The 14,566-nt window shown below is 33.2% G+C and overlaps 2 protein-coding genes across 2 annotated transcripts; one reads left to right on the top strand and one right to left on the bottom strand.

Moving 5' to 3' along the window:
• Positions 1-3,383: 3,383 nt before the first annotated feature.
• ohgt (E3 ubiquitin ligase component cereblon) lies at positions 3,384-6,149 on the bottom strand. The gene is made up of 8 exons (XM_065316978.1): positions 6,011-6,149; positions 5,843-5,952; positions 5,715-5,779; positions 5,179-5,357; positions 4,840-5,118; positions 4,661-4,776; positions 3,685-4,018; positions 3,384-3,619 (listed from the first exon to the last, which is right to left on the bottom strand). Exons 2-8 carry the CDS (start codon positions 5,919-5,921, stop codon positions 3,403-3,405), a joined length of 1,269 nt encoding a protein of 422 aa, XP_065173050.1. The 5' UTR covers positions 5,922-5,952; positions 6,011-6,149; the 3' UTR covers positions 3,384-3,402.
• Positions 6,150-6,256: 107 nt separating this feature from the next.
• On the top strand, positions 6,257-14,566 carry LOC135803387 (uncharacterized). The gene is made up of 9 exons (XM_065316977.1): positions 6,257-7,434; positions 8,716-8,931; positions 8,994-9,740; positions 9,869-10,194; positions 11,711-11,900; positions 11,980-12,328; positions 12,399-12,532; positions 13,300-13,520; positions 13,581-14,566. Exons 1-9 carry the CDS (start codon positions 6,447-6,449, stop codon positions 14,424-14,426), a joined length of 4,017 nt encoding a protein of 1,338 aa, XP_065173049.1. The 5' UTR covers positions 6,257-6,446; the 3' UTR covers positions 14,427-14,566.

Below are 14,566 nucleotides of genomic sequence, written 5' to 3'. Positions count from 1 at the left end.
AACACTTGATTGATGAAAATGTTATGTTTTTGGTCACATTACGCGTTTTTTCGGGTCGAGAATTTCCGTTGTGATTTTCATGCGTGTCGTCTGCGCACGCGGTGCACGAACTGAGCCGACCGACGAAATGCCTGAGCGTGGTGAGCGTGGTTCAGGTGAATGTTATCCACCACCACCACCAATGCGACGCGAACTCGAGGAGCAACGTAACGGCCGCGAACACCGCGAAGACGTGAAGAATGATGAAGAACAGCGTGGTTAAATTCTATGTGTGTGTTGGAGAAAGATGGCGGCGCGACGTGCGGGCTGGGCCCTCTCGGCGCAATAACTACGTTTAAACTACGATAACTACGTTTACTACTTAGGTGTACGGTCGGAATACACACTGAGTGTAGATAAAATTTGTATTTGAGTTGTGTTTGTGTTTGAGACAGGAAATGTTAGGTTTAATTTCACTGTTTGACTGATTTACTGTGGTTTGTTTCAATGGTTTTGTAAGGTTAAACGTATATTGGGTTGCATATATTATGGTTATGTATATTTGCAGTATATTGAGTATATTGGTATTGTCACTACTTGCTTTTTATGTGTTTTTTATGTTGTAAAAATGTTGAAATGATAAAAATAACATTTAATAACATTAAAAGTGGTGTAATTTATGGAAAATGTTTATAATTAAAAAGATTAAACTAATATTTGTGTTTAAATCAATTAATCTAAGGTTTTATGTGATTTATGTAAGGTTTGTTTGCTTGTTTTGTTGGTTTTCAAAGGTTAAACGTATATTGGGTTGCATATATTATGGTTATGTGTATTTGCAGTATATTGAGTATATTGGTATTGTCACTAATTACTTTTTATGTGTTTTATATGTTTTTTGTGTTGTAAAAAGGTTGAAATGTTAAAAATAACATTTAGAAACATTAAAAGTGGTGTAATTTATGGAAAATGTTGATAATTAAGAAGATTAAACTAATATTTGTATTTAAATCGATTAATTTTAGGTTTTTTCTAGTTTATGAAAGGTTTGTTGGTTTGTTTGGTTGGTATTAAAAGGTTAAACGTATAATGGGTTGCATATGTTACGCTAATGTATATGCAGTAAGTATATTGGTATTATTATTTATTTTTAATGAGTTTAGTGTTGTAAAAGTGCTAAAACATTGAAAATAACGTTTATTAATAACTAAAAATGTTATATTTAAATATTATTAGTTGTTATTTGTTGTATAATTAAAGAAAACGCAAGAAAAGTGTTTTTATTGCACTTTTAAACCATTTTTATGTTTTTCTCAACAATATTAACGAAGGAAATTGTTTCTAACTAATAAAACAACAAATAATTATTATATTTTAGGTTAGGTTGCATGTTACTAAACATATTTATTCATTTTTTTGATTTAGCTATCCTCTAACATCATAAAAACACTAAATTAACTCATAAAACACGTAAACCAATCATAATCCACATTAATAATAAACATTATGCGTATTTTTATTACAAAAACATGAAAAACCTAAAACAGCCGACCGACGAAATGCCTGAGCGTGGTGAGCGTGGTTCAGGTGAATGTTATCCACCACCACCACCAATGCGACGCGAACTCGAGGAGCAACGTAACGGCCGCGAACACCGCGAAGACGTAAAGAATGATGAAGAACAGCGTGGATAAATTTGATGTGTGTGTTGGAGAAAGATGGCGGCGCGACGTGCGGGCTGGGCCCTCTCGGCGCAATAACTACGTTTAAACTACGATAACTACGTTTACTACTTAGGTGTACGGTCGGAATACACACTGAGTGTAGATAAAATTTGTATTTGAGTTGTGTTTGTGTTTGAGACAGGAAATGTTAGGTTTAATTTCACTGTTTGACTGATTTACTGTGGTTTGTTTCAATGGTTTTGTAAGGTTAAACGTATATTGGGTTGCATATATTATGGTTATGTATATTTGCAGTATATTGAGTATATTGGTATTGTCACTACTTGCTTTTTATGTGTTTTTTATGTTGTAAAAATGTTGAAATGATAAAAATAACATTTAATAACATTAAAAGTGGTGTAATTTATGGAAAATGTTTATAATTAAAAAGATTAAACTAATATTTGTGTTTAAATCAATTAATCTAAGGTTTTATGTGATTTATGTAAGGTTTGTTTGCTTGTTTTGTTGGTTTTCAAAGGTTAAACGTATATTGGGTTGCATATATTATGGTTATGTGTATTTGCAGTATATTGAGTATATTGGTATTGTCACTAATTACTTTTTATGTGTTTTATATGTTTTTTGTGTTGTAAAAGGTTGAAATGTTAAAAATAACATTTAGAAACATTAAAAGTGGTGTAATTTATGGAAAATGTTGATAATTAAGAAGATTAAACTAATATTTGTATTTAAATCGATTAATTTTAGGTTTTTCTAGTTTATGAAAGGTTTGTTGGTTTGTTTGGTTGGTATTAAAAGGTTAAACGTATAATGGGTTGCATATGTTACGCTAATGTATATGCAGTAAGTATATTGGTATTATTATTTATTTTTAATGAGTTTAGTGTTGTAAAAGTGCTAAAACATTGAAAATAACGTTTATTAATAACTAAAAATGTTATATTTAAATATTATTAGTTGTTATTTGTTGTATAATTAAAGAAAACGCAAGAAAAGTGTTTTTATTGCACTTTTAAACCATTTTTATGTTTTTCTCAACAATATTAACGAAGGAAATTGTTTCTAACTAATAAAACAACAAATAATTATTATATTTTAGGTTAGGTTGCATGTTACTAAACATATTTATTCATTTTTTTGATTTAGCTATCCTCTAACATCATAAAAACACTAAATTAACTCATAAAACACGTAAACCAATCATAATCCACATTAATAATAAACATTATGCGTATTTTTATTACAAAAACATGAAAAACCTAAAACAAAATTTAGATAAACTAATAAAAATGAATTTTGGGTTGCCTACTAGTAAACAAACATATTCTATATAAAAGCAGCAGATTAGAATTGTCACTTGTAATATCCCATACAAAATTAAGCAAAAATAACTCCTGCAACACCTGGTTTAGTCGCTTTGGTTTAATATAATCGTAACGACTGGTAGTATGCGTATATAAACCTGCTGCCTGCCGCTGCAGGTAAGTCGAAACCCACAAACGAAGAAGGAAAGGAAAGCGAGCGACGATCGAGTGACGCGGCGAGCCCACTCCGCACAACGGCGCAGGTTCATTACGCCTCAACGAACAGGAGAGCAGCAATCACGCGCAGTCTACCTGCATTCACACTCCTTTTACTTTTATCATACCTACTATACGTAAATATTTACTCAGTGCATAGACTCTCACCATAGGCAACCAAACATACACAAAAAAGCAAGTATCTTGATATAATTTTAATTCAGCGAGAAAAAATTTGCTAACAGCGCCATCGGTGGTGGACGTATCAATGGCGCATCATCATTCTCCTGCTCATCGCCGGATTCATTCGTGCGGATACTCAGACAACTTCGTGCGAGACCGTAGAATTTATTCGGCTGCAGATTCTTCGCTGTGAACATCCAGCCAAGATGGCCGCCGCATTCGTGACACTTTATTATCGTCCAAGCATACCTACAACAATAGAAAATTCAAAAAACAAAAAAACGTGAAAATATTAATTTTAAGGTTAGTTTTACCCTGGAAACCAGCTGAATTCTTTACACGCGTTTCCATCCAGACTGTAATTCTGTATCTTTTTGACAGTTACTGTTTCGTAGACAACGCCACCTGGATTCACGTAGTTGCTTTGCAGACCGTCTTTGGACATGGCAAACACGTGCTTTTGATGTGATATTAGCGAATCACAATGTGCGCAGCAAAGATTACGCTCGATATTTAGGTATTTCAGTGCGTGTTGTAATCTTTCAAGTGTTGTATTACTCTGGAGGATTGTAAGACGTTCGCTGTTCATCAGTTGAAAGTTTTGGCCGAACCAAAATGAGAGTAGTGCTGGATCTTTCGGTATATTATCTAAACAGTAAAGAATAATCATAAGTGACAATTCTAATCTGTCGCATATACATTAAAACTAATAAGTTATGTTTTTTATGTTGTAAATGTGTTTAAAAGTCAAAAATAAGATTTAATAAGATTAAAAATGATGTAATTTATGAAAAATGTTGATTATTAAGAAGATTAAACTAATATTTGTGTTTAAATCAATTAATTTTAGGTTAAATCTTGTTTATGTGCTTGTTTTGTTGGTTTTGTAAGGTTAAACGTATAATGGGTTGCCTATGTTATGCTAATGTATAAGCAGTAAGTAAATTCATAAGTGACAATTCTAATCTGTCGCATATACATTAAAACTATAAAATTGTGTTCTTTTATGTTGTAAAAATGTTGAAATGTCAAAAATAATATTTAATAACATTAAAAGTGGTGTAGTTTATGTAAAATGTTGATTATTAAGAAGATTAAACTAATATTTTTGTTTAAATCAATTAATTTTAGGTTAAATCTTGTTTATGTGCTTGTTTTGTTGGTTTTGTAAGGTTAAACGTATAATGGGTTGCCTATGTTATGCTAATGTACAAGCAGTAAGTAAATTCATAAGTGACAATTCTAAACTGTCGCGGCGTATATGTAACAATATGATTGTGCAATCATTACCTTCAGCGTAATATTTACTCAGGATTTTCACGATTCTATCAACGTAGTAGTCCACCTCGTATAAATCATACACCCAATACGGAAATACAAACTGTCCCAGATGCATTTTTCTATACCTTTAGTACAAAATAGTTTAAAATATTAATTTTTATAGGTTTTGTATATATCTATGACAGTACCTGTCAAATGCAGCCATGTTGTTATAATCTCCTTTGTATGGATGACGCTGTCGCAGTGTTGCCAACTGCGTGCAACTCACCGGACTCGTAATGGCCGCCTCCTCTAAGATACGTACTTTGACTTTAAAAATCTGCCGATGCGGATTCATGAGCATTTCTTGTGGCAGAACGAAACAACGCTGTCGACCGCGTGCTTTGATGTTCATCTGACCACGCTGTGTGCTGCGTTCGAAGATTTCCATCACCACGCCGTATTCAAAGAACATTTTCTTATCTTTACTGTAAAATAGGTTATGTTAGTGTTGTTAAAGTGATTTTTGTAAGGTTATGTTGACTTACATCAGCCAGATGAGGATGAAATTACATCCGATCTCAAAACTGTTGTCTGAATAAGATAAAACCAGAGGGAGAGTAAATCCAGGAAATACTAAGGTGTTGGTGTAAACTGCAGGTAATTCGATTATCTGTCCGTTTTCGTAGAGGGTGTAACCGCTTATATTGTCCAGTTTTCCGAGATACTATAAGAAAATTATTAGATGTATATTTGGTTGCCTATAGGGAGATTATATGTAAGCGACATATTAGAATTGACACCGCGTATGAAATATGTAACTTATTTGTTAATAACTATTGATTAAACAAAGATACACGATTCTTTTAAAAACAATATGATGTAGAATTTAATTCTGAACCTATTACTTGAAACATCACATGTCTATCTTGTTTATTTTAGGAATAATTAACAAAAAACCAACAAAATTCACACTCGCGTTTTTAGACCGTGAGGTTAAAAAAATCCCATAAGAAATCATATGGCACAGGTGAAGTATAACGATCTATAATAAATATAACAAAATAACATTCATTTTCATTACCTCATGTGTTGTAGGAATATTCTTATCAAATTCACAAAGTAGTCTCTGCCTGGTCGTGTGTTCCTCTATAATAAACCAAAAAATACCAAGTTATTATTAATTTTATTTTATTTTTTTGACAATTTTACCATTTTCACTACTAGACGTGTTTCCATTATCGTTGGAGTCGCCAACATCGTCCTCATCGTCATCTTCCTCGTCGCGCATCTTGTGGCACAAGCACTTCTTCAGAAAAATGCTGAAATATTAAATTCTCGGCGAATTTCTCGAGAAAACGCGCAATAAACAAAGCTTACCGCGTGTGAGTGTTGTGACAGGCAAGCACAGCTGATTTTGACACATGCGTAGCAGGAATAAGCAGGAATTCACACAAATAACACAATTATTCACATGTAATTGACTTCAAAACTAATCAAAATCAATCATATCCAATGCTACATCTATTTGTAAACATTATAATTCAATTTAATTCATTTTAAAACGTTTTAATTCCAAAGCGACAATTCTAATCTTTCGCGTAACTCTCGTGTAACCTATCGGTTACAACGTCACATCGCTTCGAGATAAAACCACAGAATAAACCGATTAAAACATCATACAAACGAGTAAAACACTTGTTACAGTCGCATCACGAACGTGGCACTACAATGCGCTGCATATTAGAACCGCCCAACGCCTTAAAACAGTAAAATCTTGTAATTAAAACAAATTAACCTCACATTTTTTGCCATCATGACCGAATTTCGCTTCGGATTTCCATGGCATTACCACGAAGACGTCGAGAAGAAACTCTACGACATCCAGACACATGATTTAGCCATCGATCATCATGTTCTGCAGCGTAAGTCGACTAATAGCATATATTGCCTGCAATGTTGCACAGAATTAGAGTATCCAATCAGTAAAGAAGCTCTGGCGGCACATTTTGTTAATCATAATGTAACAGAAGAACAATTGGAAGCATTTGAGGCATATCATGCATTATTCAAGAAATTTGGAGTAAAACAACAGCTCCAGCAAGTATTTTATCAACCACTTGATGGATACAGTGTGAAATGCACACTTTGCGAGCATATTAATGAAGTGAATTCATTTATAAGTCATCATAAAAGCCCTGCACACTACAAAAAGGTGACAAAACATGGTAGAAGGTATAATTTTGATATGCCACCCAAAAAACATAATAAAAAGCCTCAGAACAATGTAAATCTTGATGAATTGAATGATTTATCCACTTTGACGCTGAATGATAATCAACCAAAGCCTAAAACCAAGAAAAAACAGAATAGAAAGAGAAATAATAAGCCTCAGGATAATGGTGTAGGTGAAACTGATGAAACTGATGAAATAATTAAAAATGATGATTGTTTTGATGAGGGGATGATTTTTCATCAGTGTAATCAGTTGGTTTTCTGTATGATATGTAAAATGCCAGTGGTGGCAAATGATGGACATGAAACAAGTGAGAATCACTTGAATTCTTTGGACATTTTGAGGACTGGTAAACCAACGAAGGTTTTGTTTAATGCGTTGATGGCTTACGATGCGGCATGGCGGACGAAATTGGCAAATGTTGCTGAATATAAGAAGTATTTCGTTGCGCAGAGTAAATCAGCGTTTCGGTGTCTGTTTTGTGATCTGCAGATTCCTATTGTTAATCTACTGCAGCACATTGATAATTTTCCATGTGTGTTTCTATCGGTTGGTGATTTGAGATACGGTGAGTGATTTTTTGTTTATAAAATGTTTATTTATTGTTTGATTGGTTTGAAAATTTGGGAGTTTATAGGTGAAGTGTAGATTTATGCTTGGGAGAACGAATTATTGTTGTATTTTGTTTAGTTTTTGAGTTGTGAACGTTTTTGTTAATTGATTTGCGTTTTTTAGGGTACATTTTGCGTTTTTGTTTCGTTTTTTGTCGAATTGCAAGCGATAGAATCTTTTGATTGCTTTGAAAGTTTGGGGAACAATAGAAATTGTGTAGATTTATACATGGGTGAAAGAATTGCTGTTTTATCTTGTTTAGTTTTTGAATTATGAACGTTTTTATTGACTGATTTGCGTTTTTTTGGTGTAAATTTTGTGTTTTTGCTTCGTTTTTGTCGAGTATCAAGTGATAGAATCTTTTGATTGGTTTCAAAATTTGGGAAATCATAGATAAAGAGTATATTTATGTTTGTGTGAAAGAATTATTGTTTTATCGAGTATAGTTTCTGAGATATGATTGTTTTTGTTTGATAAATTTGTTATTTTTTAGTAATTTTTCCGATTTTTTCTTTTTCTTCTCAAATTAAAACAAAATCAGTTATTGGATTGTTTTAAAAAGTGGACGTATAATAGAATAGAATAAGATTTATCCATTTTTGAAAGATTCGTCCAGGTAACTCTTTTTGTTTCCGACTTATGAACTTTTAAACTTTGAGAGACAGTTTTTTTCTTCAAAAATTGTGTTTTTCCTACTTTTTTTTCAAATTAAAACTTATTGGGTCATTTGATTGTTTTGAAACTTACACCTTTTATAAAAATAATATAAATCTATCTTTTAACGCAAGAATCATTCTTATATCACTTTTGGTTTGGGATTTAAAGCTGATTTTCTAATTTTTAAAAATTTTGCATTATTTTCGTTTTTATCTTATAAAAACCACATTAATTGCACTATCATGCTGAAATTTTGTTATCTCAAAGATAATCTGCTTATCTACAAATATGTACAACAACAAATAGCCTATTTGATTTAGTTCTCCACTTATAAACAATATTCCGGGTAAAAAACCGATTTTTCTATGATTTTTACAACTTTTTCTTGAATAAAAACAAAACCATTCATTCAAAACATCTAGAAACTTGTAATATCATCAAACACACTCACATCTACCACTAACAACAAAAATCATACATGTACCTAGATTAATTTAAAAATTATCAACAATTTTCCATCAACTCTGCACAAAAAATGTAATTTTTTATTATTTTTTTTAATAAAATATAATTATTACAGACTCCAGTATGAATTACAAGCAACTACGTGCTGACTTCGTCACAAAAAACTGCCCAAAACAACCGCATTCAGACGAAATCTTAGAAAAATTCTATTCACCCAGAGATTTCTTCGATCATCATCTACAACTGGACGGGTTAAACGTCTACACGCTACAAAAACGTGTAGACATCATCTTTTGCCTAATATGTGGTGAAAACATCACTAAACTAACAGGTAAAACAATTATTACCACTAAATATAACAAATATTAATCAAATTTCTATATTTTTTTAAAGAAAACGATGACATAACCTATAAAAACGACGTTCTGGAGCATATTACAAGCAAAATACACGTGAACAACATCAATCTAAAGACGAGAATCCTCCAACTGTATACATATCATAATTATTTCACACTTCGTGCTAAACAACACGCTGAATTACAATATTTGCTGAATCCATTCAAAAAAGAGAGGTTACAATGCGCCGCATGTAAATCATCACATAACCTCAAACAAATCGTTGCGCATTTAAACGAATGTCGTTTTCTTGATGAAAATATCGATGAAAAACATAAGGAAGTAATTGAAAACGATGTTGCTATCTCAACATCAGCATCAACATCAACAGTTTCATCCAATAATCCACCACCGATGTTCTACGATGATGAAACCATGATGGCGCTGTATCCGACTTGTAATACACCACGTGGTCAACGACGGCCGGAGATTCTCACCGTACAGAAACGCACGGACTTTGAAAAGTTTTGCCTTGCGTGCTGCTGCAGTTTGTATATGCGTGGTGTTGAGCATATCAGCAGTGAGAAGCATGAGAAGATGCTGAACAAGAAGCGAGTCGCATTGAGAGCGTATCATAACTTCTGGATGGCGAAGAAGCCAGAGATTCAATTGAAGCAGGTGTATTTCAATCCGTTTGATGACAGGACGATGGTTTGTATTGTGTGTCGGAATGTGGACCTGTTTCGCAATATGATGCTGCATTCTCGATGCATTAATTTCATCAGGAAGAAGAATGCGTTGTGTAAGTGTATTTAAAGTTGCCTATGTTGATTTTACTTTACTTATGAAGTGTGTATATTAATACTGCTGCATGTAAAGTTGCCTATATTAATGATTGAATCTAAATGTTTATGTTTTTTGTTGTTTTAGGTATGTTCCCAGAGGAATTGAGCGAGTTTGAGTTGAATTATGATAAGGGAATTGTCCGTCGCTTCTTCTACGGTGTGCAGTACGATCTGAGTCGGGATATTTTAGGCACGCAGGTGCCGGTTGCCTATGTGCACAAAAGATACTTTCATTGCTTGTTGTGTTACAATTCGCGCGTTGGAAGGATGATTAGGAATATTGATATGTGGAAGAATCATTTGTATCGGTATCATTGCAAGCCAGGGCCTGCGAGGGATGAGAATCTGCGTAGAGTGATTGAGTTCCATGAGTATTGGGCGGCGCAGACTGCGGAACGTCAAGTTTATTTGGTGAGTTTGTATGTTTTTATTTGTTTTATGTTGTTTGAGTGGTGGTAGTGTTTGGGGTGGTTTGTTGGTAGGTGGAAGAATTTTAGGTATATTTTTATTTGTTTGGAAGATATAAAGGTTATTCTCGGAGTTTTTTGAGTTTTTTTGGTTGTTTTTTGTTATAAAAACTAAACGCGTTTTTAGAATTTTATAAAATTTTGGTAGTTTATACAGATGGATTAGGTTTATGATTAGGTGAAGGAATAATTTACTTATTGTTGTTTTTATGAAAGTTATTAATGTTTTTCTGCGCAAAAATTGATCATTTTACATTTTTTGCGTTGTAAAACTTAAAAGAATCGTTAGATTGGTCTAAAAATTTGATAGTTTATAGAGGTAGGTTTGTTTTATACCTAGGTGAAAGAATAATTTGTTTATCTTTGTTTATTTAAAAGTTATTAATGTTTTTCTATGCAAAAATTGATTATTTGACCTTTTTTGCGTTGTAAAACTAAAAATAATGGTTAGATTGGTCTAAAAATTTGATAGTTCATAGAGGTAGGTTTGTTTTATACCCTGTTGAAAAGATAATTTGTTTATCTTTATTTATTTAAAAGTTATTAATGTTTTTCTGCGAAAAAATTGATCATTTTACAATTTTTGCGTTGTAAAACTTAAAATAATCATTAGATTGGTCTAAAAATTTGATAGTTCATAGAGATAGGTTTGTTTTATACCCTGGTGAAAGAATTATTTGTTTATCTTTGTTTATTTAAAAGTTATTAATGTTTTTCTGCGAAAAAATGATTATTTTATCTTTTTTGCGTTGTAAAACTTAAAATAATCGTTAGATTGGTCTAAAAATTTGATAGTTCATAGAGGTAGGTTTGTTTTATACCTAGGTGAAAGAATAATTTGTTTATCTTTGTTTATTTAAAAGTTATTAATATTTTTCTGCACAAAAATTGATGATTTTACATTTTTTGCGTTGTAAAACTTAAAATTATCGTTAGATTGGTCTAAAAATTTGATAGTTTATAGAGATAGGTTTATTTTATACCCAGGTGAAAGAATAAATTGTTTATCTTTGTTTATTTAAAAGATATTAGCATTTTTCGGCGTAAAAATTTGTCAATTTGTGTTTTTTATGTTTGTTTCAAAGATAACCAGCGTATATCTTCATAGATATTTATCAAAACTTGATAAATCAATAGCAACTACACATATCTATTGTTATAAACAAAAACAATCATTCAATTTCATATAATTTAAAAGTTACAATGATTTTTGCTGATAAAAACACATTTCTCTCACGTGCAGCCGCCATTTTCCACTACAAACACTAAAAACCACAAATTACAAATCTCAAGGTCATTTATCATTTATATCATACAATAATCACAATCTGGTATAGTTGTGAATCCCAATCTCCAGCAATTCCACTGACTAAGCAAATTATACACACACACAAACACTTATCGCATGTCGTGCAACTGCAACTGCAACCTAAAACTCACCACACTTCTCATTCATTCAGTGTCACTTTACGTTGAAAAACCAAGGCGTCGGCTGCGATCAAGAGCATTTCCTGCCGCTGGAGAAATCCGTCGAGCACGTCGAAGTGCACACAGACTGCCAACTGCTGAAAATCATCCAACAGGAAGAGAATTCACGCGAAAACATGCAGCATGTCCCAAATGATGCAGATAACAATAAGAATCCAGGTGGTAAGTGCATAAATATTTGTTGTTTAATATATTTACAATAATAATTAACCTGTAAATGTTTATTGTTTGTTTTTGACAGGTGCCAAGCATAATATTGTGTTAATCTACCCCAAGGCAATCGAGAATGGAGAAAATGGTGCAGCATCCAGTTCAAAACCTACGATTAACTTGCCTTGTTATTTACTTGAGCATACCAAATATTTCCAGGCAATTGTGGGTGAACCAGATGTGGTGAATTGTTCGATTTGTAAGGAAATGATGGGGAATAGTGTGAAAACTTTGAGGCATCATGTTGCATCTGATAAACATGGACAGGTGGCGCATAATATGCACAAAGTGAAGTATTTTTGTGATACTTGTAATAATGATCAGTTTTTCAATGAGAAGAGGTGGATGGCGCATTTGGAGAGCAATGATCATTTGCATATGTAAGTATTTGTTATAAATTTTGTGTTGTATTGATGATGTATTGATTTGTATGTAAATTTGTTTTTATAGATTGAAAAATATGCCTGAAGAGCGGCAGATTGCTATGACAGAGTATTATTGCCGTCGGTGTCGTTTGGTGATATTCGGTGATGAGATTTCGAAGATCAGACATGAGGAAAGTGGCGCGCGTAGTGCTAAAAAACGTAAGTTTTGTTTGTGGCATTGGTATTGTCGTATGAGTTTGAAAGATAATAGCGGTGTTTTTAATTGGATCGTTTTGAAAACTTTAGATTTGATGAGTTTAGTATTGGAGTTTAATTTGGTGCAAGAATTAATTGTTTATCTCTTTTAGTTTAAAAGATATTCATGTTTTTATGACAAAAAACATGATTTTTTGTTAAAATTTTACAATTTTTTTTAATTACTCCGGAAATAATTATGCGTTTGATTTGAAATTTTAAACATTTATGACAGTTAACTAGATCTTCAATTTTATGAAAGAATTATTTGTCTAGCTCAGTTTATTCCGGAATTATCGCTGTTTTTGTTACTAGTATCATAGCTCTATTGGTATTGTCGTGAGACTTTGATGCGTGATAAAAACGTTATCTTTCATTGGATTGTTTTGAAAATTTCAATTTTGATGAATTTAATATTTAGTTTTAATTTAGTGCAAGAATTAATTATTTATCTTTTTTAGTTTAAAAGTTATTAATGTTTTTCATGCAAAAATCATGATTTCTTGGACAAATTTTACAATTTTTCCTAATTACTCCGAAAATAATTATCCGATTTATTTGAAATTTTAAACATTTATGAAAGTTAACAAGATCTTTAATTCTATTCAACAATTATTTGCCTATCTCTATTCCGCAGTTATCGCTGCTTTTTCACTTGTATCATAGCTGCATTAGTATTGTCGTTTTATAACCAACTTATTCTCCTCTCTGTTTCATAAAAAAAACATCAGAACAAGACATTCTAACGCCTCAAATGAAGGATCTTCTCAAATCCCGCCGTCACATCGAGCAGAACGGCCAGCGACTCCTCGCAAAATGCGCGCAATTCCGCGAAAACTCCCGCGATAAAGTCACACAATGCATCGGCGACCTAGAAACACTCATCAAAACCAGCTATCCAAACTGTCGCATCTACCAGTTCGGTTCACGTGTCGCCGGATTCGTTGTTGAGGTAAAATAACATAAAATTTAAAAAAAAAATCACAAAAAATATAAAATTTTATGCACACAGGACAGCGACTTGGATCTATTCGTAGACGTAGACAATAAATACCTTGGCCACGACCTCGACTACCACGGCGAGCGTAAAATCGTCCAGGAAGTACGCACACTGCTCAAATCCGACCCACGTACCTACATCGACCTGCACACGGTCCTCTCCGCACGTGTACCAATCGTCAAAGTCGTCCACGCACCCACCGAACTCGACTGCGACTTGTCCTTCATCAATGGCCTTAGCGTGGAAAACACACGCTTGATTAAATTCTACGCTGACATCCAGCCGAAATTCGGCGAGGCTATGCTTCTACTCAAAGAATGGGGCGCGTGTATGGCTTGTAAGCTGCGCAACGACATGACTAGCTATGCGCTATGCATGATGTTGATTTTCAACATGCAAATCGACAGGTATTTGCCATCTGTGCATGAACTGCGCATGCGTAGCACCTTTGACGTGCCTAATATCAACGGATGGGATACCATTGATTATTCTAAACTGGATCAGAGTAGAATCATGGAGAATTACAAGCAGCCAGAAAGTGTCGCGGATATTTTACAGAGTTTCTTTGAGTATTACTCGCGTACTTTCAATTACGCCCAGCAGGTGGCGTGTCCGTTGTTGGGGCGCACGTTTTCGGTGAAATCTTTTGCTGATAAAGGTGTTAATACGCCGGAGGAGATGCATACGTATAGAGAGAAGGTGGCGGTGGATCCTGATGCGCAGTTTAAAGTTGGTTCGCATATGTTCGTGCAGGATCCGTTTGATTTGGGGCATAATTTGGCGAAGATGGCGAACCAGCAGTTTGTTAACAAGTTTAAGAATTTGTGTAGGCTTAGTGCCATGCATATTAAGAGCTAGGTTAGGTACGCGTTGACAGATGTGTTGCATACAAACTTATTTTTTTATATTTTATTCGGAGATTGTGGAAATGATTGATTTTAAATGATGTTTGAATTTTATATGATCTTATATTCTAATAAAGTGTTCTTACTAAGTGA

This window comes from Atheta coriaria, unplaced genomic scaffold (genome assembly GCF_025399875.1).
Source record: "Atheta coriaria isolate IRGN ID8LTWV9N9 unplaced genomic scaffold, Caltech_Dcor_3.1 hic_scaffold_2_pilon, whole genome shotgun sequence".
Lineage (NCBI taxonomy): Eukaryota > Metazoa > Arthropoda > Insecta > Coleoptera > Staphylinidae > Dalotia > Dalotia coriaria.
The sequence above is the reverse complement of the archived record's forward strand: the minus strand, read 5'-3'. Positions and strand labels throughout refer to the sequence as shown.

Coding starts and splice junctions, on each gene's coding strand:
- LOC135803387 (XM_065316977.1), top strand. CDS start 6,447: ATGACCGAATTTCGCTTCGGATTTCCATGGCATTACCACGAAGACGTC. Junction 10,195..11,710: donor CGGAACGTCAAGTTTATTTG/GTGAGTTTGTAT, acceptor TCATTCATTCAG/TGTCACTTTACGTTGAAAAA. Junction 13,521..13,580: donor TCGCCGGATTCGTTGTTGAG/GTAAAATAACAT, acceptor TTATGCACACAG/GACAGCGACTTGGATCTATT.
- ohgt (XM_065316978.1), bottom strand. CDS start 5,921: ATGCGCGACGAGGAAGATGACGATGAGGACGATGTTGGCGACTCCAAC. Junction 5,780..5,842: donor CACGTCTAGTAGTGAAAATG/GTAAAATTGTCA, acceptor GGTTTATTATAG/AGGAACACACGACCAGGCAG. Junction 4,019..4,660: donor GAGTAAATATTACGCTGAAG/GTAATGATTGCA, acceptor TTTACTGTTTAG/ATAATATACCGAAAGATCCA.